The sequence below is a fragment of the Guillardia theta genome (assembly GCF_000315625.1).
Source record: "Guillardia theta CCMP2712 unplaced genomic scaffold GUITHscaffold_21, whole genome shotgun sequence".
Classification (NCBI taxonomy): Eukaryota; class Cryptophyceae; order Pyrenomonadales; family Geminigeraceae; genus Guillardia; species Guillardia theta.
The window spans coordinates 273,937-297,547 of record NW_005434653.1 but is presented as its reverse complement, the minus strand read 5'-3'; the positions used below and the strand labels follow the sequence as shown (position 1 = coordinate 297,547).

The 23,611-nt window shown below is 53.9% G+C and overlaps 4 protein-coding genes across 4 annotated transcripts in view; 3 read left to right on the top strand and 1 right to left on the bottom strand.

Moving 5' to 3' along the window:
- Positions 1–525, top strand: part of GUITHDRAFT_162381 (hypothetical protein) — a gene marked incomplete at its 5' end in the record, with an annotated part of 3,299 nt that extends 2,774 nt beyond the window's left edge. Inside the window, 2 exons of the mRNA XM_005835426.1 lie at positions 39–147; positions 410–525. Of these exons, the coding sequence (XP_005835483.1) occupies positions 39–147; positions 410–475 (175 nt within the window). The 3' untranslated portion in view covers positions 476–525. The remainder of the gene's footprint in view (positions 1–38; positions 148–409) is intronic.
- Positions 526–662: 137 nt separating this feature from the next.
- GUITHDRAFT_105648 (hypothetical protein) lies at positions 663–14,681 on the bottom strand (the record flags this gene model as incomplete). Its single annotated transcript, XM_005835425.1, has 9 exons — positions 663–4,465; positions 4,513–9,070; positions 9,133–10,746; positions 10,793–12,586; positions 12,636–13,421; positions 13,575–13,615; positions 13,660–13,800; positions 13,846–14,456; positions 14,506–14,681. The coding sequence occupies 9 exons, from the start codon at positions 14,679–14,681 to the stop codon at positions 663–665; spliced, it is 13,524 nt and encodes a 4,507-aa protein (XP_005835482.1).
- Positions 14,682–15,413: 732 nt separating this feature from the next.
- GUITHDRAFT_162380 (hypothetical protein) lies at positions 15,414–17,007 on the top strand (the record flags this gene model as incomplete). Its single annotated transcript, XM_005835424.1, has 5 exons — positions 15,414–15,575; positions 15,817–16,373; positions 16,427–16,520; positions 16,569–16,754; positions 16,830–17,007. The coding sequence occupies 5 exons, from the start codon at positions 15,414–15,416 to the stop codon at positions 16,917–16,919; spliced, it is 1,089 nt and encodes a 362-aa protein (XP_005835481.1). The 3' UTR covers positions 16,920–17,007.
- A 1,461-nt stretch (positions 17,008–18,468) lies between these two features.
- GUITHDRAFT_105646 (hypothetical protein) overlaps positions 18,469–23,611 on the top strand; it is a gene marked incomplete at both ends in the record, with an annotated part of 8,499 nt that continues 3,356 nt past the window's right edge. Inside the window, 21 exons of the mRNA XM_005835423.1 lie at positions 18,469–18,651; positions 18,708–18,820; positions 18,866–18,946; positions 18,992–19,083; positions 19,135–19,169; positions 19,221–19,288; positions 19,337–19,538; positions 19,586–19,680; positions 19,755–19,881; positions 19,943–20,009; positions 20,052–20,089; positions 20,142–21,140; positions 21,274–21,313; positions 21,368–21,423; positions 21,480–21,525; positions 21,841–21,914; positions 22,399–22,495; positions 22,724–22,851; positions 23,006–23,186; positions 23,238–23,319; positions 23,369–23,420. Of these exons, the coding sequence (XP_005835480.1) occupies positions 18,469–18,651; positions 18,708–18,820; positions 18,866–18,946; positions 18,992–19,083; positions 19,135–19,169; positions 19,221–19,288; positions 19,337–19,538; positions 19,586–19,680; positions 19,755–19,881; positions 19,943–20,009; positions 20,052–20,089; positions 20,142–21,140; positions 21,274–21,313; positions 21,368–21,423; positions 21,480–21,525; positions 21,841–21,914; positions 22,399–22,495; positions 22,724–22,851; positions 23,006–23,186; positions 23,238–23,319; positions 23,369–23,420 (2,856 nt within the window). The remainder of the gene's footprint in view (positions 18,652–18,707; positions 18,821–18,865; positions 18,947–18,991; positions 19,084–19,134; positions 19,170–19,220; positions 19,289–19,336; positions 19,539–19,585; positions 19,681–19,754; positions 19,882–19,942; positions 20,010–20,051; positions 20,090–20,141; positions 21,141–21,273; positions 21,314–21,367; positions 21,424–21,479; positions 21,526–21,840; positions 21,915–22,398; positions 22,496–22,723; positions 22,852–23,005; positions 23,187–23,237; positions 23,320–23,368; positions 23,421–23,611) is intronic.

Below are 23,611 nucleotides of genomic sequence, written 5' to 3'. Positions count from 1 at the left end.
AGGAGGAGGAGGAGGAGGAGTTGTGATATCTGGTACAGGGGGGAAGAGCTGGGAGGTCAAGGAGGTTCGAGCTCGGCGAGGAACGAAGGGGCGAGCAGAGCGAGACAACTGATCGACACTTTCGAGCTAAACTTAACCCTCTCTCAGGTTCCTTCTCTCTCCTGTCCTTCGGTCTTCTCCCCCCCCCCCCCCCTTCCCCTTCCTCTCCCTCTGTCTTCTCCTTCCTCTCTCCTTCTCCTCGTCTTCCTCATCCTCGTCGGGCTTCTCAACATATTTCCTCCTCCTCGTGCTATCCATACTCCTCCTCGCTTCCGTCTTCTTGTACTGCTGTTGTCCTCTCCTCCTGCTCCTCTCCTCCTGCTCCTCTCCTCCTGCTTCTCTCCTCCTGTCTCCTCTAATGTTGCCGCAGCCACCAGAAGGGCCTGCGCTGGACTCGCTGAGAAGAGTGATAGAAGAGTTTCGAGCTACAACTTGAGTTGCTTCTCTTCATTCCTGCAGTTGACAACAAGACAACAACAAACACCATCTCGTTCATGCCATCATAGTTCTCATCTTCATCATCATCCTCTTCCTTGTCCTTGTTATCATCATCTCCTCCTTCTCATCCTCCTCCTCCTCCTCCTCCTCCTCCTCCTCCTCTCCTTCAACTCCCTCCCTCCTCCTCACGCACTCTCTGTATGCACAGAGGCTAGTGCTAGAACCGACCGTAGGATCGTGTCCTTCGGCCGCCATCTTCTCTTCAGGCTTAGGAAGCACATGGGGCCCCAGGGGTCGCGAAGGCCCTGGAAGACAGGGAGGAGCACGTCGGAGGGGGGTACATCCTCCTGCCAAGCGCTCAGGACGAGGGGGGGAAGCTGTTTCTCCTCGCTCCCAAGGCTGAACCCTTCGTCCCATCCCAGCACGTCTAGCTCGAGACCGTCGATCTCGATGTACTCCTGCTCCTCCTCCTGCTCCTCTTCCTGCTCCTCCTTGTTCTGCTGCTGCTCCTCCTTGTCCTCCTCCTCATCATCATCATCATCATCATCCTCGTCTGCTACTCGGCACTGCAGCACGACCTTGTCCTCCTTCCACACCTTGAGGTTGCGGGTGATGGCGAGGGCTCCTATGAAGGTCGCAGGGCGGCACAGAACGTGCATGCTCAGGCGCTCGAGGAGCTCGGGAGGCTTCTGCGCCCATCGCTTGCACTGCTCCATCCTCTCGTTGAGGTTCAGAAGCCACGGGCCGAGCGACTGGCTGGAGGGGAAGGAGGAGCGGACCCAGTGCGCCGGGACTCGGTCCCGCAGCAGCTCCTCTGCGAGCCTCAGCGCGTTCTCAGCTGCTGACGTGGACAGGAGGCCGCTGCGCATGATCACCTTGTCGAGGATGTCAAAGTTCCTCGCCATCTCACTTCTCAGCGCGTTGAGGATCGCACACTCGGTCGCTATGGCGTGCAGCAGCAGCATCCTGTCGGTCCCCGCGTACGTCATCTCCCCCACCAGGTTGTCATGGTCGATGGTGGCCAGGGAGACCACATCCTTGATCCCCGCTACCTTCTCCACCACCATGTCCCTGAACCCTCCAGCTGCTCTCCACAGCTCCTCCGTCCCCTCAACCTCCTGCAAGCTCCCCTCCATCTGCCCGAACAGGCTCTCCTCCAACCTCTCCGCCAACCTGTCCAGGTAACTTTCCAGCTGCTGCTGCTCCGCCGCCGCCTGCCCTCCATCTTCTCCCTCGCCGCTCCTCTGGCAAGACAAGATCATTTCCCATAACCCTTGGAGAGCCTGAGACGAGCTGGAGTCCAGCTTGTGGCCGTAAATCAAGTCCGCCACCCTCTCCATGGGCGGCTGCCTGCTCCCTGACTCGAGGAGGACAAGTGCAGACTCGAGATCCTCGACCCCGACCCTGCTCGAGCTCATGGAGCCGGACTCGCTCCTCCTCATCAGCCCCTGGAACGCAACCAGGACAGAGTGTAGCAAGTTGACGAGCCTAGCTTGAGAGCGCTGAGCTGTGCTGCCGTCCTCCAGTAGGACCTGGTCGTACCTGCCGTACCTGGCTCGTATGCCCTGGGGCTGATAGAAGTCTCGGACCTTAATGGAGTTGCGTAGGATCAAGTGGAGCTTCGAGGTCACTTGCAGCAGCTCGACAAACACGACGGAGCAGGAGGAGGAGGAGGAGGAGGAGGAGGAGGAGGAGGAGTAGAGGTCGAGGATGTAGTCGCAGAACTGATGCTGGATCTGTTGATCCAGGTGGAGGTCCCTTACAAGGATCCAGTCTCCTCGTCGCAGCGACTCTTGGAGGGACTTTGAAAACCCGTCAGATGTTGTGCTCAAGGGGATGAGCTGCTTCTTGAGCTGCTTTCCCAGCTCGACGATCCTGTACATGTAGATAAAATCGTCGACTTCCTCGGGTGAGTTGCAGAGGAAGGAGACAAGGAGGGGCTGCTGGGCTTGCCTGCTGTCCTTGGCCTCCAGGACCAGGGAGGCTTCAAGGTGCCGCTTGAAGAAATTGTTCAAGTGCTCGCTGGATGTGACGTCTTCGTCCACAAGAGACGACATGATGTGCTGATGGACGTCCGCACAATTTGTCGCCTGTTCCATCAACTTCTTCTCGCCCTCCTTCATGTCTTGCAGCAAGCAGGAGCATTCCTGCTGCTGCTGCATGGCAAATTCCGCGAGCTTGCCGAGGCTCAAGTCGATCAAGCATTCGTTGCCGTCCTCCTCGGTTTGTGGGTTGAAGATGTAGCGACTGCAGAAGTCTCGAGAGAGCCCTCCGTTAGCGATCTCGGTCATGAAGTAGAAGCTGAGGAGGAAGTGAAGCCGGTGGTCCTGGTGGAGGCCGGGAAGGAGGTAGTAGACGATGTTGTCCAGCAGGATCTTCCTCTCCTTGTACACGTCGTCACCTGTCTTGACCGTCAGGAAGACCTTGATGACGCGGAGGAAGAGGTTCAACGAGAACTGATAGCTTGAGTCCAGGTCTTGGAACCTTTTGATGAGCAGCCAGATGGAGGCGATGAGGCGGATAGACTGCAGGTGTGACCTGAGCTTGTTCTTCACTCGCGTCATCCCCTCCTCCACCTCCACCGTTCGTTTCTTCATCCTGTCAAGCCTCAGGTACTCGTTCCTGGCACTCAAGACTGGCTGCCCGTCGGAGAGCAGGAACGCGTCCAGGAACTCAGTCTGGTGCATGATGGCTCGCTCGAGGTTGGTGTACTCGCTCAGACAGGAGATGGAGGAGTAGGAGGTCTGCTTGAACTCGTGGAAGCTCGACTCGTCTCGGATCAGCAGCTCCTCCTCCAGCAGCAGCTGCGTGATGTGCTCCTCCCCGGCCTCGAAGCTGATGCAGTTCGCGTGCACGGCGCTCGACACGTCAAAGTCATGGGCGGTAGTGGTGAAGACAAGCTGGAAGGAGGGGTTGTACTCGACCCACTCGAAGCCCGCGTCCAAGAAGGTTGTCTTGCCCTTCTTGATTGTGTTCTTGAGCAGTATCTTCCTCAGCGACCTGTCTAGACTTGCCTCGTTCGACTTGATCATCAACGTCTGTCCCGACGCGACGCACAGCTTGATCCCTTGGGTCTTCTTCACAAACTCCACGTCTCTGATCAGCACTCCCTTCCCATCTCGCTCCATGCTCGCCAGCCATGGCAGGCACAAGAGGTCTGGGTCGATCAGCACGGGAAATCGCACGCACTTGTCAGCGATGCACATGTTCTCAAGGGCCCAGGGGTACACGCTGTCGCAGTTCATCCCCGCCCATCCCTCCATGAAGTACTTCTCGTACTCCGACGGCTGTACCAGCGTCTCCATGGCCGACTTCTCCTCCTCGAACCTGATGCTCACCAGCCTCATCTTCTCCTTGCACTCCACCTCCAGGTACTGATGCCGCTGCTTCTCGCTCAGCAGCCCCGTGTACGTCACCATGGCGCTGGCGAGGAGGCACTGGCCGACGCAGGTCTTCATGCCGCTCTCGATGTTGGCATGCCTTGTCTTCCAGTGGCTCACCTGGTTGCTCAAGTCTGACAGGAACTGCCCGCAGCTTCTCTGCACCACTGCGTTCGCCTCGATGTCCCTGCTGAGCTCCGAGATCTGAATCGTCAGGTTCTCGTAGCGCTCCGACACCGAGGCGAGCTCGACCTTGAGCGTCGCGATCAGCTCCTCGTTCTCAGCTCTTGTCCTGTCCAGCTGCTCCTTGTCGAGGGTGGCCGACTGGTAGGTGGCGATCTTGGGAGCGATGCTGGTGTCGAACACCTGCTTGTACTCGTACAACATGCACACCCACTGCCACACCCCCACCAGATGAGTCTCGGGCTCAGGCAGCTCAGCAAGAGTTCTGCTGATATTCTCCTTCTCCTCTACGTGGACTCGAAGCGCTTGCATGACGTCCGGAGTGAGTTTGTTAAGGGACAAGTCGGCAAGAACCGAGACAAACTGATCCTGATCGACGATCTTCCTCGACTTGTTCCAGCTCACATCCCACCAGCCATCGCGATCTGCGAGCAAACAAGTCAGGGACTGCTTCACGAGCATGCATGCACACCTTTCTGACTCAGAACTATCACGCAGCACGCCAGGACCTTCTCTGTCGCCTGGGAGGGCGAGGAGACCCAACGGATCTCCGACAGCTTCTTCTTGTCGAGACTCCTCACGGAGTCTGCCACGAAGTTCATGGACGATTGCATGAGCGACTGAGATTCCTCCATGTCAGCTTTTGACATTGAGATGACAAGCTCCTTCTGCCTGATCTTGTCTACCGTCTCGTCGAACTGCTTCTTGTGATGCTCCAGGTTCCCCGAGATCTTTCCCAGCTCAACGATCAGCTTCTCGACGGAGCTCTCTTGCTGGGCGAGCTCCTCCTTCTTCTTCTCCTGATCTCTGTTCAGCTGGTCAATCTTGGCATTCAGCTCTTCCACATTGGAGAGGATTTTGATCAGAGCCGACCTCTCCTTCTCCCGCCGTTCGCTCTCAGCCGACAAGATACGATTGAAGAAGTCCAGGAACTCAACGAAGTAGAAGGGGGGGAAGTTGGTGAGCTTGTTTCTCTTGCTCTGAGCCATTCGGGACGCCCTGGAGAAAGCGAACAGGCTGAACTGGACCAGCGAGTACTCCGAGGACAAGAAGGCCCCGTAGCTCGAGTTTCGCACCGCCAGCGCCTTCTTCTCCGAGATCTCATTTAGAGACTCCTGGCTCCAGGCTCCCAGGTACTTGAGGTACGAGCTGTGGGGAATGATGGGAAAGTGGCGAGCGAGGTCCTCCAGCCCCCCGACGGACAGGCAGAAGAGGAACTGCACGTTGTCTCTGACGTCAGCAGCTGGTCTGACCGCTACTGACGCCTGAGACTCCTTCTTGTTGAGCGAGCCGAAGTCGACAGCGTTGAGCAGCTGCTCGTTCTCCAGCGCGTCCTCGTTGACGATTTCTTTGAGCCATTCGTCGTTGTAGTCGTAGGACCCTTGTATGAACTGCTCGATCTCAGCGTAGTCTCTATCGGACAACTGGTCGTCGACGATGATGGCTACATCCTTGTTGGTGATCCAGGACTTCAACAGCTGCCGATGAAACTCCTGCTGGAAGTCAGAGACAGCACCTGACATGTCGGTCAGTCCCTTCCCTTGCAACCTCCTGCTCACAGCACCTGACTTGTCCGGGATCGAGATCTCCTTCCCCAACGAGAACGCCGCGAGCTTGGCTAGGCTCCTCTTGCCCGACCCGTGCTCTCCGAAGAGGACGATGTGGCCGTCCGACTTCTTCATGGCGTGCAGAACCTTGAGCAGGTGATCAACAAACTCGTCGAAGAGGAGCAGATCGATCTTGGGGAACACGGAGTTGTACTCCGAGAGCCTCTTCTCGAACTCTGCTCTCCAGTGGTCACGAGGAAGGTTGCAGGGTGAGATGGTCCCGCTGTCCATGTCGTTGAAGTGAAGCATGGACTCAAAGTCTTGGACGTCGTTGTTCTCGCACTCCAGGTACTTTGCGAGCCCTTCCTTGATGAGAGCGTGCAGGATGTACTTGTCTTTCTTGTTCGACAGCCTCTCCCCGTACGCAAGGGCAAACTCCTGCGTCCAAAGGCTCACGTACAGCGAAGGCTTGTCGTAGATCTCCGGGGTAGCCCTCGACAACGCGGAGATGAAGGAGCAGACGTCGTGTAGGGAGTAGTGGCAGTAGTTGGGATACTTGAAGTTGCAGAACGTCTGTACCAGGTTTCCGTGGATCTCTGCCAGGGCCTTCCCCAAGGGCTCAACGATCTTCTGAACGGGCTCGAGGAAGTCTTGGGTGAGAGAGGAGATGAGGGAGACGAAGATAGAGTAGACGGTCTCGAACGTGGGGGAGGGGATCGAGATGCAGACGAACTTGGTCAAGAGCTGGTGGTCGTCTTTGTTCATGGACAGGCTGCCTGTCTTGGTGACCAGGTACTGGACGTTGACGATCTCGTTCATGGACTGTGCGCTTTCGTCGAGGAAGGTGCGGTACTCAGACACTTGGTGGAGGAACGAGACAACGCTGTTCAGGTAGTTCTTTCGTGTCTTGACATGTGAGATGCCGTCGATGAAGAAGACTGCCTTCTTTCCTTCTGCAGGGCACAGCACGTTGCCTTTCTTCTGGCTCAGCCGATTCTGCAGCTGAGCTTGCAGGTGTCTGTGGTCGGTCCCCCGGTTCAAGTAGATGCTAGAGCAGGAGCAGTCGTTGGAGACAGTCGTCAGGAACTCTCTGACCATGGAGCTCTTGCCGACTCCTCCTCCTCCCACCAGCAGGAAGTGGATGGTGGACGTCAGCTGCAGCGACAACAACCGGTTGATGGCAATCTGAGTGGGAGAGGAGATAATGATACTTCGGGTATCCAGCTCGCTTACAAACTTGGTGCTCGGCACCAGGTCGTTCCACGACATGACCTCCAGCGTCTCGGGGTGGAAGGTGTAGTCGAAGATCGTTCCCGAGAAGTCGATCTCGCTGCCCCCGAACGTTCGCATGTTTGACAGCCACCAGTCATGAAAGACGCGCTTGTTGTCTGAGAACCCGTCGGCCACCAGGGCTCCTCCAAACCCCCAGGCTGCCGAGAAGTCAAAGATGATGGAGCACTTCTTGCCCACTGCGCTCTTGGCCGTCCAGTCTTCCACCCGCACGAGGCTGTCCATGAGACGGAGGAAGGTCAGGAAGCAGGTGCGGAAGGTGAGGGGGAGAGAGTAGGTCAGTTTCACGTCCAGTCCCTTGAGGTGCAGGAGATGAGGGATCCGCGTGTGGAAGAGAGTCTGGAACTCGGACCTGACGTTGTCACGGGGCAGGCCGTCGATCCATCGCTCGAGGAGGTGAGTGAGAGGGCAGGTGTCCTCGTCTATGAAGATGAGGCCGGAGCTGGCGAGCATGGAGGGCGCGTGATGGTCCAGCCTGCTAGTCTCAATGATGATCTTGTTGACCTCAATGTCCTCCGACGTGTACCAGATGTTGGACACCCAGTCAGGGCAGATGATGCCGTCCAGCACAAGCCACTTCTCTACCTCCGAGACTCTGTCCCTCTGCCTCATGGTGGTGAGATTGAAGACGACGTCAAAGAACTTGCTGTTTGACCCGCAGCTCGCAGGAAGCGAGAGATTGGTAATGTTGGGGTCAAGGCCCTGGTATAGCACTCTCCTCCCCGTCGATCGGATGTGGTTGGCCGCACTTCTCCACACAAACGACTTGCCTGTCCCCTGGTCTCCAAACACGTGGAGGATGCGGCCGACTTCAAGGGCGGCCTTGAACGCGTTCACCTTGCGGAGAGCAGACGTTGACATGTTGTCGTCGCTCTCGCTGACGTGAGCAGTGAAGTCGTCGATACGCTTCGGGAACTGCAGCAGCTCAGCGTCTGTGAAGACGTGCCGATGGACCGCACGCAAGAGGTCCAAGGACTCGTTGTCGACGAAGGCTCGGAGGGCCCGGAAAATCGCCTCCTCGATGATCATCTCCTCGCTGTTGTTCACCGGGTCTGCCTGCAGGATGGCGACGAAATGCTTGATGAGAGACTTGAAGAACCGCGCGTTGAGAGCCTCGCGCGGCAAGGAGGGGATCAGCAGCGCACAGAGCTGGCAGTACTTGACGATGGTCAGAGACAGCTTGTCGTGACTTTGAAACCCTTCAGACAGCAGTAAGGTTTGTATCAGCGTGCGCAGGTCCGGCTTGATGATCGCAACCGACCGGAGGATCGGCTTCATGCTGCTCGGGAGGGAGTAGGCTGAAGGGCTAAAGTCGAAGCAGAGAAATATACCCGTGGGGTGCTTGAACCGGATGGGAATCCTTGATATCTTCGCGTCCTGTCCAGCTATCGCTGCCAACACTGCTGAGCTCAGGCTTGCAAGGAAGCTGTACTTGACGTTGACGTTCAGACTCTCAAAATTCTCATAGATCAGCCATGACCCCGTGGCGAACGCGCAGACGATGGGGGGAAACAACGAGTCTACTTGCGTGTCCTGTGTGCAGTTCCAAACCTGCGCTGTGTAGCCCGAGGCAGCAGCGAGCTGCAAGACCGTCTCCTTCTTTCCTATCCCCTTCCTCTGAGGAAACCCGACGATCATCTTACTGTAGATGGCGGATATGATGCCGAAGAAGGCTCTGAGAGTGGGAGGAGCGATGTAGAACGCTTCTCTCGGGGAGACCAGCTCGTTGCCATAGTCGAGGCTCGCACTCCCGATCTGCAGCCGACAGGCCAGGTGCTCGTCCTTGGACGCGTTCCTCATGGAGTACCGCAGCTGCATCTGCCACTCGAAGGGAAGGCCAGCGACGTTGCTGCCCGACTGCTGGAGCAGAGACTCGATCACGTCCTTCATGAATGCGACCGAGGGGATCATCGCCGCGAGCTTCCTTCGGACCTCGAGGTTCAGGCTCGCGTTTCCTCGGATGCGGTTGACGAGGTGGGAGAGGTCGTCTGAGCACTCCTGCGCTACCTTCCTGAGGGAGACAGCCCTCTCGCTGCCCTCCATGTACAGACATTGCTCTACCTTTCCCGTCCAGTTGATCTTGTACCCCAGCTGGATCACTTGCAAGCAGAACTCCTCCATGAGCGAGTGAAGCTTCCTGGTCTGCAGCTCCTCCACAGCTCGCTTCCCCGATATCTTGATCGACAGCTTCAGCTGTCGCAGGCAGTCAGGTTTCAACACGTCAAGACGCAGTCTACACATGACATGTGACCTACCTTATCATCCACGTCATTGATGAGACGATCGACAGCATCGTTCTTTCGGAAGTACACGTGGTCACCCTCGAACTCTATCTTCTCTCCTGCCTCAGTCTGCACCCCGATCAAGGTCAGGATGAACTCAGTGGACTCGTCGGCCTTGAGCAGGTCCTTCATGCCATGAAAGATCTTGCTGAGGTGTGTGCAGGTCAGGACCTCATGCATGCTACGAGACAGCAGCTGCACTGCGTCGTCATCAGAGAGGATGAAGAGCCTCGGGCAGTTGAGGCGCTTCTGCAGGAGGACCGACGACACGCGAGTCTGCAGCTCCTTGAGCTGTTGGATGAGGTTGAAAGCGGCGCTGAGCTTGTCAGGGTATGTGCAGATGTCTTTGAGCAGCGTCCTGGTCTCGATCCGAAGGATGAATTTTCTCAGCTCGGCGTGCAGAGACACAACGTCCTCCTTGAGCACCTTGAACACCTTATGGTTCCTCACCATAGTCCACCTCTCCTGGATCTCCAGCAGCAGGCACAGGAACTTGTCGGCGTCCAGCACCTTCAAGTTCATTTCCTGGATCTGTTGCTCGCAGAAGCTGGTGCAGGGGAGAGCCGAAGCTTGCAGGAGCTCCGACTGCAAGTCCTTAATGGCAGCGAACGCGTTGATGAGCGAGTCCGTCATGACGTCTGCATAGAGGTCTTGAGAGTTGATGAAGTACAGGTGTATGTCAGACCACTTGCCTTCTATGACAGCAAGCAGCTTCTCTACCTCCAGCTCCTTCTTTGACTCGGTCAAGAGCGAGAAGAACTCATCGCTGTAGACGTCCAACTGGAGTTGCAGGATGTTGCTAAACTCCACCTTCCCTTGAACGGAGAACGAATGACCGGAGCAAGCCATCAACCACTTGAGATGTCGCTCTTTGATCGACTCGTCCATCAGGGGCTTCAGGTAGGGCAGGGAGCTTCGAATCGTCTTGATATGTGCCTCAAGGTCGAGGAAGACCTCGTACTCGCGGAAGCTGCTGTCAACCGTCGAGCTGATGATCTGCTCGTACTGTGACGTCATTCGCTCAAGTTGTTCCACGTCGACATCCTTCCAGCTCTTCTCGTAGATCGAGTTCAGCTCCGTCAGAACCATCTCTCTGACGTCCCACAAGCTCTTGCACGCCAGCAGCAGCCGCCTGTAGTCGTCCACGTCGGAGATGTCGATGAAGATGGTCGTCTCTAGCAGGTCCCTCAGCTCACAGAGGATGATCGACCTTGTCTCGATCCTCTCCAGTCGCTGGAAGAAGCTCTGGATCAGCTCGTATGCCTCCCCCGCGGCGCATCCCTTGTGCCACAACACAGAGGAGTTCAGCTCCGTCTCGAGGTTTCTCAGCTCCTCCGCCACGTTCTCCGACATCCTCTTGAGCCCGTTGGACTCTGACGCTATCAGAGGGTCGAACGACTCCTTCATCTGCACGATCGAGTGCTGCAGGTCCGTCCATGCTGACGTCAGGCTCACCAGCCGCACCTTGTCCTCAGGCACCGACAGCACGTCTAGGTCGTCCATGGCATCCTTGGCGTTGCGGAGCCACTCGAGCCCCTCCTCGAGGTCCAGCCTGTGGTTCTTGATGTCCATGTTGAACTTCAGCACCTGCCAAGCTCGTCACCAGGCCAGCAGCCCCGACGCCTCTTCTCACCTTGGTCAATGCCAGCTGCCTGTCACCCTCGGACTCGAGAGTGAGTTTGATTTCTCGGAGCATCGAGGTGACAAACTTCTCAATGTCCCGGAGGGTCTTGGAGAACAACTCATAGACGGATGCTGTGCAGTAGTGGATGATTTCTTGTATCCTCAGGTCGATGAAGACTTTCACTGGTTGACAGTTCACCCTGATCCAACTCCACTCGTAGAAGTTGTTCATCTCAGCAAGTTTGGATTTGTTGTGATTCAAGCTTTCAATGCAGTCTTCAAATTTTTCGATGAGGAATGGAGCAACGTGCTTTCCTTTTGTGGAAAGATTAACAAGCTGATCGACAAAGACTTCTTTGTCTGAAGTGATGATGGAACCGAAGTCCTCCAGTGTCATTGCGAACTTTTCAAGATTTGTTTCAACAATTGACAGATGCTTTGTGATCTGGGTCTGTTGTCCTTCAATCTGCGTGTCTAACAATGCTGTGTCGTCGTCGTGAAGGTCTATCTCATCGTCATGTACTAGTTTCATGAAGCCCAGAATCTTGTCGTTCCACCTTTGAAAGCACTGAAAGATTGAGAACTTGTCTCGTGAAGCTATCTCCGGCGAGAAAGTGATGCACTTTTCTCGGACCTCCATGTAAATTTCAATGAAGGAATGATTTTGCAGATCTCGATCGTCAAAATATGACAGCAGTTCCTCTATACTTCTTAGCACAAACTTCTTCATGTTGAAGGATATTGTCTGTTTCATCCCTCTGAAATATCTCTGCCAGATGGAGGAAGTGGAATTTAGAAGACTGAGTCTTTTGATTTCATCGACAATGTCGTAGAGGTTAGATAGATCCGATCGTAATCTTGTTTCTTGTTCACTGATGCGAGCACAATATTTCTCATCAAACACTTCCAGGCTATACACCTCTTCTTTCTTCTTCCACAGCAACTTTGACTCAGTCCAACCATTGAAAACTTTGGTGATGTCCTTCGCGCAAGCAAGCAGTTTTCTACTCAAATTAAGGTTCTCCCTCAGAACGATGAAAAGATCGTCGATGATCTCGTTCAACTTGAAACTTGTCCATGTGATGTTGGTGCTCACATCATGGATCATCTCATCGAGCAGCTTCAAGTTCTCCGACATCAATAACCATTCTGCATCATTTTTTGCCTCGTGCAATGTATTGTACATGTCGGATATGAGAAAAAGTTTGGAGACTTGGAGCTGAAATTGATCCGAAAACTCCAGAAATCCGTGAATTCGGAGAGGGATCTTGTAGTCCAGCCTCGAAAAACTTCTTGCCTCTTGCAAAGTCTCAAAGAAAGAATAGTTTACGTTCACCGTGATCTTGTTGTCACTCAAGACTGTGAGAACAGGATAGTCAAGTTCAAACTGTGGTCCATTCTGGATTTCACTGAACCAGTTGTTGTAGTTCACTTGGATGTACTTGTCCAGGGCAACTGACAGCGATTCAAACTCTGATCTCACCTCTCGGATGTAGCCGAAGGAGTTTGGAATGCCAGCAATGAATCGCATCTTGTTGATCGATCGGCTCACCCTCTCCTTCAACGCCTTTCCCCACAGACACTTGGCCGAAACCTTGGGGATGGTGCAAGCAAAGTGAAGCTCAGTCTCGAGTGCCTCGTTGATGAACGAGTTGCGCGCATGCTGTATCTCCGCAAGCAGCACGCTAGTCACCTTCTCCATCATCTTCTCGGCGTACGAGTTGATGTTCTGAAGCTCCAGGATCGGACCCAGCAGCAGGAACGCGTCGAGCATGCTCTCAGAGCTGTTGCAGTCTTCGAATACCTGCAGTCAGTCAGTGAATGGTTCAAACAAGCCATGCGACTCGCTCTACCTGTTGTAGGAGAGACAGTGCCCGGAATTCAATAGACTTTGTCATTGCGGTGTACTGACTCATCTTCTCGTCGAACTCTCGTTGAACTTCAATGTCAAGCAGATCGTATGGTACATGGATGACATGAAATATCATTTCAATCACATCTCGATGTATTTCTCTCGCACAGGAAGTTGTCTTCAATCCATTTATCCCTCCAAATATCGTTGTCTTGAGGTTCTCGTAAACGTAAGCATTCTTTGCCATGATCACCAAATCCTGCGCCCTCTGAATAAAACTATCTAACTTCCCAAAGACTGACATTTTGGCAATCCAGGGATTTACCTTCTGATCTGAGAAATGTTCGACAGATTTCTGTTTGTACTCGTCGAACATGTCTTTTAAGCTGACGCACATCTGAATGCTTGATTCAAGTCGATGAATGGCTTCGACAGGATCAGAGATCAGTATCTCCACGCCATCCTTCTGAAGAATGTACTTGGATGTCTGTATGATGGCTACGTTCTCCAGGCGTCGAATGAAGGTGGAAAGTCTTGAAGATGTGTTGTAGTAGGGGGAGTGAACCGTAATCAGAAACAAGATGTGCATGGCCTTGGCCATGGCTGCAACCCACTCCTTGTCGAAACCGACGTCCAGGATCAGCAGGGCGGGTAACGCTGCTCCCGTGAAGCTCCGGTCCGCGGAGGGCATCACGTCGTTGGAGTCTTCGACAGGAGCCTCGTCTCTCGAGACCTCTATGCGATGGTTTTCAAGTGTGTTGACTGAGTCTTGTATGCCCCGGAGGAACTGCAACGACACGCCTTTCAGCACTCTCTGCTGTGATGAAGAAATTGGACAGGTCAATGAATGAGAGGAGAGGGAGAAGGGGATGTGCCGTAGTGGTGTCTAAAGGAGGAGGGAGGGGAGGGGGAGGGAGGAGAAGAAGTAGATTTCAGTCACCTTGCAGTTGCTTCTTGCCTCTTCGGCAGCGCTTCGTGCAGCTGAGATGCGTCAGTGAAAGGCTGAGAGAGAAGGCGATGTTTACCTTGAGAAGCAAGATCGAAGGCATTGCAGTAGGTTGATTGGGATTTGCGAAGTAGAGAGATGATGGTTATGATCTTGGAGTCATTGAGTTGAGCGCAGATGTAGTCAAGCTCATCTGATCGAAACCTCCAGAAAGCGATTTCTGCGCGAGGTGTCAGAGGGAGGAGGAGAGCAAAGCAAAGGTCACCCATGCTTGGTAGAGGATACTTGCATGTCTCTGAGATGTCTTCGGAGTCCTTGGCGATGGAATATTGGATCTGCTTGGTCCAGGACAGCACAGTGTTCTCCATCAGGGTGACCGCAGCCCTGTGCTTGAAGGAATCTGAATTCTGAAAGTCTAGACCGGTGGGCAGGGGGAGCACCACGGAGTTGTGAGACTTTCCCTTGAGGATTTCGAGAGAGCAGATGAAGTCGGAGAGGTGCATCGGAAACTCCTTGATCGCGGTGTTGTTGAGCCCCTTGTGATCATGCCGAAGCGTGAAGAGAGGGAAGAAGACTTCCTTGCACAGGGTTGACAGCTCGTCGTACACAGAGCTCTTCAGCTCGATCCACAGGAGGATAGAGGCGGGGTCATGGTAGGGTACCTTGGCCGTGTCCTCCTTCAAGAAACAGATGCAACGAGACCTTTGAAGGAGCTCGACCATCGGGATGTCTATGGTACAGAAGAGCTTGAACCCAGCTTCAACCTCCTCGTTGATAAAGAATATCTTCATGTTGTTAGTATGGTCCAGAAAGGAATAAATGTTAACGCGGTTTTCTCTCACTTCCATCATCTTCTGAAAGCTGTCGGGGGATATTCTGCACCACAAAGTGTTAAGCAGCGCAAGAGGCGGGGAGCTTGACATACTCTAACGCCGAGCAGACCGCTTCGTTGATCCAGTCTATTCGCATGTCGTCCCCTGCTGCCTCGCCCATGCGACTGCTGGTCTCGCTCCTCGCTCTCGACCTGTTCTTCGAGGAGCTGCCTTCCAGACTGAGCCTCCCATCTATCCTCCCCCTCGACGACCGCGTGCTCTCCATCATCTGAGACCAACGTCACAAACTCTCCTCGTCTCAGCTTCTTGCATCTTGCTCCTCCTAACTGCGGCTGCCAGGGAGGGACCTGAAGCCTGGTCTCAACTTGTTTCTAACGCACGATTGCAAGCGTCGAACTGTCTTGATGTTCGAGCAATACACTCTGAAAGATCGTTCAGATAGCCTTGCCATCTTGCTTGACCCTCTTATCGTTGTCGTGTACCTCAATCTCTACCTCTTCCCGCCTTCGAGTATCTCCCGCACCTCTCCACTGAGATTGTACCCTACATCAATCAGCCTCTTCGCTCAGTCCTGCCGGCTATCAACGGCTAGTATCTCCTCTTCTTATCGCCTTCTCTGTTGTATTCCTTGCTGCTATCAGTCTTTCGCTCTCAGACGCATCGTTTCCAGAATCCAGTCGGGCCTACTCTGGGCCGCCGCCGGGCCCCGCCCCGGGCCGGTCGTGCCAAGCCCCGGGCCCGGCCCCCCAGCCGGGCCGCCCCGCCGGGCCCGGGAGACGGTCACTGCCGGGGCCCCGGACCGTCCGTCACGGTACTGCAGCTGAGTTTGGCCCCGCCCCGCGGCCGCGCCAGTTTCCGGGCCCGGGCTGCCGCAGGCCCCCGCTTAACTTAATCATGGCATTGAATGATTCAGTCAGCAGTAGTGCCCGGGAGAGCGCAGCGGCGGGAGTCAGCGACCCAGTCTTCGCCGAATCTGAGCGATGTAACTAGGTTCTCAAGAATGTCAATCACTCTGGCAGTGGTGACTCCCGGCTGGCACTGCGGCCGCTCCCGGGCCCGGGCCGCCCAGCCGCACTGCTCGACTGAGTCGGACCGTAACTCCGGATCGGACTCCGGACCTCGGCCAAGTCTGCCCACTGAGTCAGTCACTGAGTCTGGCCCCGTGGGTGCAGAGGGGATGAGGGCCTATGCGAAGAGCCACAAAGCAAGGTTTCATGGCTAGTGAGGCAAAGAGCGATGGGATGGAAATAGAGCGAGAGGCTGAAGGAGCAACTGATAGATAGCGACATCTGAGTGATGCGACTAAGTTACGCTGTCTATCAACTTGATGACACGATGATATGATCCGAAGGCAGTCCATGAGTCTTGCACGTTGCCACTTTTTGACTCCGTTGATTTTGCAGATGAGGGGGAAACTTTACAGTCGCTTCGATGACAAGAACTTTATTTCTATAGGAATTGCTGCTATCTTCATTGTTACTCTGTGTGCACTTGCTACGCTGTCGAAAACAAATCCTACGGTCACCCTGCAATCTGCTAGTGCTGTTCACCGACAACCATTGAGCGCATCTGGAAACTCGGGGATTCTTCTGCCGGCAGCCAGGTCAAACAACATCCGCGTTTTCAGCGGCAAGATGCTCTGTGGAGTTGGGGAAACGTCATGTGTGCATCCTTGCGATGCGTTTTACACCATAACAGACGAACCGATCCCTGAGGACTGCAAGTGCAAGTGCGTCGCTCCAAACCCGCACGAGTTTTACAGTGAGGGATCTACTATCTGCACTTGCCCAGGATCCCCCATCTCACCTGAAAACGACTTGTTTCCTTATCCTGAGGGTGAGGGGCCAGCGCCTCGCAACAACACAGATGAGGAGGAAACTGCTGTGGCAACTTCTGCTTCCCACGCAAGCTCTAGTTTGTCCATGAGGAGGTTCAACAGGCCTGTGTATGGAAATCGCCGGTAATGAAGTTTGATTGTATTGAGACTTGACTGAGATTCGAATCTTTTCCAAGGTATCCTGTGTTGCGCAGAGGGTATGAACCAAGGATCGCACAGTGGTCGAAAAAGGAGTCACGTTATGGGAGGATCGCTCTGCCTACACTTCCTGTTCGATCACATTTCATGATGACACAGCACACTGACAACGGTGGTCAGGCAAGAGTGAACCAGGGCCTGAATAGGTATGAACCAGCACCTGCGTTTACGTACAGACCGAGAAATGGAGGTCTCTTTGGATCATGGTGGCAGTCCAGGCCAAACCAAGGGCTGTGGGTTGGATCCCCCCCTCCCTATCTGCCGCCGGATGGTGATTATCCGGGAGGCAGCACGGGAATTCCTATGGTGAGAAACTTGGAGGGTGGTTTCTGAATCCTCCTCTCCTTGCGATGTACATCCAAGTGATGCTTGTGCTTCTAGGATGGCTATCTAGCTTTTGAGACCGGCTACGGCGAAGAGCCTTACCATGGGATCTATGCTCCTATGCAAGAGGCAGGAATCAGCAGCTGAATCAACAAATCTGAGTGATGGTGGACCGATATTATTTAGACAACTTCTCATACAACATGATGTGATGCGATGAAATAAAAAAAATCTCATTAGTAGCAACGGTATTACCGTCCGAGCCTGCCTCAGACAGGAATCAAAAACTACCCCCCCTCTCCCCCTCCTAACAAGGACCCCTCCCTGGGACGTCAAACCCTCTCGAATTTCCTTGAGTGACCCCTCCGTGCCCAACCATCACCCCCGCCTAGTCCTACAGCACTCTCTCCCACCCCACCCCTCTTTGCAGATTCGTTTCTACCCACCCGTCCTCTAGCCTCGTCATAGAGTACCTAAACCGGTTCGGATTCTGTTTTTGTCTCGGCCCCCCCACCCTACCCCTACCCCCCAGATGGTGCACTTGCTACTGTACCCCTACTAGTTAACTTCATGTGCCTAACCTGAGGCTGCTTTTTTAAACCCCTTGGACCCCCCTTTCTAGCCCATACTACCCTTTCTTGGTAGACCACCCTTTTCGTGCTGCCCCACCCCACCCTTCGTAGTTTTTTGAACCGCCCTCATTATTTGATTTGACATGGCATGTTGGCAGACAAGCAACGCGGCTTTCTCGCATGCCTGGAGGCGGAGGGCAGTAGGGAGCAAGAGCAGGAGGTCATGTCAGGGGTTGGAATACAGAACGAAGAAGAGGGGCAGGAGCAGGTACAGGTAGCAGGAGCTCTTGAAGGGATTGTTGTGGGTTGCCGGCTTTGCCCGTCTTGTCCTGGAGTAAGACTCGATCAGAATAGTCCAGGACAGGAGGAAGGTCAGGAAAAGCAGTTTGCTTTGTTCACGCTATAATGCCATTTTGCCGAATCGTTGGGATCGCAGCATGTGGGATCAGTTAGGTTGATAACTATGGAACAATCTTAATCTCCGGCAGCAGCAGCTGGACTAAGTAACTTGTCTGCAATTTTAGCTTAAAGAAGATCACAGAACTTTTGCAAGCTAATGGGCTGCGTGAAACTCATAGACTTCTTGCCAGGTATCCATCTCTCATGACAGTAAGCCTGAGAACGTGGGAGCATCCGCTCAAACCATGGGTAATCTTATCGAGCTATATCCGTTCCTCCATTCCTCTCTTCTGACTTTCATTTCGCGCTGCAGGAGCGAGAAAAAGTATACCCAGGCATGGCGCAAGCAGAAACACGACCTTTGGTCGGAAAGCACATCCCTGCACAAGTCGGCATGCGTGTTGCGATGTCTCTTGAATACAGAAGCGAGGTGTTCAACAGTTGTGATGCCGCAACGAAAGCTAGTTTGACTACTTTCTCTTGAAGGGGCTTGGAACAATCACTTACGTGGATCCTGGAGGAGGTAGGAATCTTGTTTTGAATGAAAGCTGGTTGAGACTAGCGTCGAATAGGTCACTGCAGTGTGGTCTGGGACAGTTCTGGGGAAGAAGACAAGTCTGATTCTAATTTCTGCTTGTTCAACTTGTTTTATATGATTCTTACAGATGCCTCTTCACCGGAGACAGTGGTGATTACTATCTGGTATGCTCAGTTCTCTTTCGAGGATGAGCTTTGTCAAGCGGGATGACAACTGGTCATCGCTTCAGGTCTTCGTTGGAGCTGGTGAGCAGCATGGTATGGGAGCCGAAGACCTGTATGAAAGCAGAGCTTCGGGAGCGACTGATGAGCTCAGATCGTATCTACGTGGAAGTAGCCACAACATGGCGGATGAGGCTGAAAAGAAGAAGGTATTCAAATCCAACAAGATTGAGTTCACTCACAAGCTTGTTTGCGACGAGGGCAGGCACTCGAAGAAGTTTCGCAGCTCCATGATGGGTTGAATGTCCATGGTCCGCCCCGATCAATGCCGCAGTACATCTCGGAAAGTCCTATCAACCTGAATACCAACCACTCTTTGTGAGCAACATAAAGCCCCGCAGGCCAAGGGTTGATTTTTTGCAGATACAATCAAATGAATTCCTCCAATGGGAATGGAGAGAAGATATCTGATGAGACTGTAGAGGAAATGATCCAGTCAATCAGGTGAATTGGTGATGACAAAGCAATTATAGCCTCATTTGGTTTCAGAGATCAAGTCGCGCAATTCAACTCTCGTCCGAAGGGTTCCAGCGCGGTTACCCTACCTAAGTTGAACCTGCATCACCGATCGAAGCTTGGAGGTCTTGCTTGCGGATGCACTACTTATTCTCTCTAATGTTTCATTCTCACAGCATCAACGACACCCAACAATTCACCTCTCGTTCAGGTATTGCACACGAGCTTCATGCAAAAAGAATCATCGTCGCTTGATTGCTAGGTCAACGAGGATGGAAACATGATGAATCGAGAAAAACCTCATCACTTCCATGGCGATGAGAAATCGAGGTTACATGTTGTCTAGATGCTCTGCCTAGACTTTGATGTGATTGGCAGTCTGCCAGAACACTCCCAGGGGCGGGCACTGCAGGAGCCAACAATCATGCTTCCGGTCCCGGTCGAGGACGAGAGATCTCCAGCAGTCGACCCCGAGGATGCGAAGCCAGCAAGTCACGGCCAGATGACTTCGAACCCGACCGCAAGTCTCGTCCTGAGCAACCTGAAAGACCTGACTCAGAACGTCAATATTCTCCGCCTGGTGTGAAGACCGCTTTGGATGGGAGCAAACTTATGGATTCTTTGTAGGTACCCCCTGGAGTGGATGTGAAGGAAATGGGAATCGGTATAAACGTTGTATCAGACCCGTCTGGCCTCTTCAGTGTGAGCGCCATCGCGCCCAAGTGATACCTTCTTTCTTCTTCATCGCTTTTCACCTTCATTCCGCTTGTTGATCTGACTCGTCCTGGCAAATCAGTGGAGGTGCTGCGCGGCAGAATGCCATGAAGGTGGGAGATTTGATCTACGCGGTGGATGGGAAACCTGTGAAGGGAATGACCATCGGGGATCTCATTCAACTCATCAAAGGTCCTCCTGGCACGGAAGTGAATCTACAGGAAACCTCCGAAAAGTCTTGTGAGTCAATTTGCCTGACGGTTGCAGCAGGTGCTGTCGAGGGCTCAGTCGAATCTCCCCGATCCCTCGCAGCAGGTGCCGTTGGCTTTTGATTCCGGTTTCCTTGATTTCTCCTCTTACACCTTGAAGTTGCATCCAGCATTGCCGAATCCAGCAAGGATGGATGCTGTGAGCCGAGTACTGCATGTCAGTGTCCGTATGGACCAGCTCGCTGATTCCTTTCTTGCAGGATGAGACGGAGGAGCAGCCGCATGCTCCCCACCCTGGCATCCAACAGCCGCATGCTCCCCAACCGAGCGTACAGCAGCAGCCGCAGCAGCATGTGCCTCTTTCCAACATGCCCCAACAACAGCAGCCGCAGCCGCAGCAGCAGCAGCTGCAGCAGCAGCAGCAGCATCAACACCACATGCAGCAGCAGCAGCAGCAGCAGCAGCATCAACACCACATGCAGCAGCAGCAGCAGCAGCAGCAGCAGCAGCAGCAGCAATCGCCGCCGCCTTCGCAGATGCCTCATCTGGGTATGCAGCAGCAACTGCAGCAGCAGCATGCATCTCATCCAAGCATGATGCAGCAGCTGCCACTGCCGCCTCCTATCCCTTCACATTTGCCCCATCCGAGCGTACACCAACAGCAGCAGCAATCGCCACCGCCGCAGCATCTGCCACACGTACCTCAATCGAGCATGATGCAGCAGCACCCGCATCTTCAACATCCACAGCACCAGCCGCAGCCGCAGCCGCAGCTTCCACACCAAGAGCCGGTGCCGCCGCCACCGCCGCCGCAGCAGCAGCTGCAGCATCGCCAGCAGCAGCAGCAGCAGCAGCAGCAGCAGCAGTTTCAACATCAGCAGCAGCAGTTTCAACATCAACCGCAGCCGCAGCTGCAGCCGCAGCATGTACCTCATCCAAGCGTGATGCATCCGCCGAATCTACCTATGTCTCATCCGAGCACAAACCAGCAACAGCAGGTCATTTCTGGATCAACACAGAATGGAAGTCCAGGGCTGCTGGATCAGAGCTGGCAGCAAGGGAGGTTCAGGAGCTACGGCTCGTCTCCAGCGAGGTCACATGACTTTGAACTCATCCCGAAGACGTCGAACGTCAAGAGCTTTGACTTCGGCAACGCGGAGATGCTTTCGCATGACAACAAGTTCGACCTCGCTCGATTCTCCACGCAAGGCTCTGAGAAGTCGATGCTTTTGCTCCAGGAGGCCATTCACCATGAGATGGTTAGTAAGCGGCTCAGTGCCTCTTGTGCCTCCTCCCCGCCTGTTTGCCTCCCATCCTCTCCTCTGCCGTCCTCCACCGCTTTCCTCGCTCGTCTTTCCTTACCTTCGAATTTGCTGAGCGGCCTACAATCAGGATGAGAAGAAGTTCATCATCACCGTCACTATGACTGAGGGTTTGTCTGTCTTGACTTGTTTCCTCAGCTTGTCGTTGTTGATGACGTCAACAGATCACGTTCCGGGAGAGATGGCAAAATTCCCTCCTCTTGTGCTGGCTCGTACGCAGGTAAAGGGTCGAACAACCGACCTGTCAAACCAATTTGATCCCTCTCCTTTCTTCAGTTCGGAAGCAAGGAAACTGGAGGTATCATCGCTGCTGGCGAAGTTTGTAAGCTCGTCAAACCCGGCAGCAGGAATTTTCTCCTTCTGGTTTCGTTTCCTCAGCCTTGACATGGTTCTGCAGAGGTTGGATTCTTCTCGCTCGTGATGATGGCGAGCTAGCGTGGTATCCTTCCAGCTTTGCAGGCAATCCTCCTTCTCCTCACCATTCACTTCCTCTGCTCTTCTTGTTGCTCCCTGCTCCCTGCTCCCTGCTCCCTGCTCCCTGCTCCCTGCTCCCTGCTCCCTGCTCCCTGCTCCCTGCTCCCTGCTCCCTGCTCCCTGCTCCTTGCTCCCCCTTAAGCCTTCGTTTACATGCCTGCAGTGAATCTTCGTCCGATGACCTTCAAGATTCCCAATGCCTGGCCAGGGACGAAGATCAAGCTCGAGATTCCAAAGGTGATGACTTACAGAAGAAGATGGTGGGGGTCATTTTCATGATGATGATGATGACGACGACGACGACGACGACGACGATGAAGACGATGATGATGGAGATGATGGAGATGATGATGATGATGATGATGATGATGATGATGATGGAAATGATGATGGAAATGATGGTGGTGGTGGTGGTGGTGGTGGTGATGATGATGATGATGATGATGATGATGATGATGATGATGATGATGATGATGGAGATGATGATGATGATGGCGATTGATGATGATGATGATGATGGTGATGATGATGGTGATGATGATGATGATGGTGATGATGGCGATTGATGATGATGATGATGAAGATGAAGAAGAAGAAGAAGAAGAAAATGATGATGGAGATGATGAGATGATGATGGTGATGATGATGCTAGAGATGGAGATGGAGATGATAGCAGCGCTGGCGGTGATGGAGATGATGATGTTGATGATGACAATCGTAGGCAATCATTGAGGAGGCGCTCCATGGATCATCAAGAGGAGGAAGCAACGTGTCTTCCACCAACAATACTCCTTATGCTACTCCAAACCTCACAGGAGGTGAAGATGGAAGACGATGATGAGGAGAGAGGAGAGGATAGCGGGGGAGGAGAAAAGAAGGGGAGGGAGAGAAGAGAAGGGAGAAGGCATTAAGGAATGGGTATGGGGCAGGCAGGGGGGAGAGCAACAAGGAGTGGTAGGAGGGCAAGGGAAGAGGAAGAGGAATCGGAGGAGGAAGAGGAGCATGACGAGGAAGAGGTAAGAAAGAGATGATAACATATCGCACAGGCAACAACCTGCATGTGCCTTCTATGCACAGCAGCAGCAGAACCGAGAAATCTCAAAGCGGCGCATGTACACCCAACGTCATCGTCAACCCCGTCCTGCCGGAAGGCGCACGAGAGGGGATCATTCTGGTATGCAGGAAGGAGAGCGGAAGATGGTGGGGAGGTTTTGGAAAAAGGGAATCGGGAAGGGTGAAGGAGGAGGAGGAGCAGAATGGGTAGTGAGGGAGGGAGGATGGAGCGAAGAAGAGAGCTGGGAGAAGGCCCGTGCTGACGAGCGCTGCAGAAATGTCACGATGCTGTGGGTCAGCCTGTGATCTGGAAGCACGAAGAGGGGAAGACGTCGATCAACGTCGCAGAAGTTCACTTCCCCAGCCTCCTGCACCACAAGACTGAGAGCAAGGTCAACATCAACATGCTCCTGCACATGATGCCGGAGATGGTTGGGAGGTTCCCAGCGCTCCCAGGTCAAGCGCGTCCTCGCACGAGGAGGACACGGGAGGCTCAGTTGCTCGCAGGTTTCACGGATACCCAGCTCGAGGCCTGGAAGCAGCGGGGATACGCTGAGGAGCACCTGCCTCCTGCCCAGGTCAAAGTCAGGTGAGAGCAGATTGAGAATTCTTGCCTGCTGTTGACGAGGATGGAGCAGAATTCCAGACGGAGCTAAGCCGGGAGCGTTGATGCACGCGATCCCTTACAAAGTGAGGAGGAGGAGGAGGATGGAGAGATGGAGTAGGAGTAGTAGTAGGAGGAGGCGGTGAGGGATAGATGAAGTGTAGGTCACGATCATCTGAGCGTGAGGACGTTGCGTAGAGCAAGTGAAGCAACAAAGCATCACTAGGGCAGGATAGAGGATGATGACTGAAAGTCGAGCGAGAGGAGGGGGGAGAGG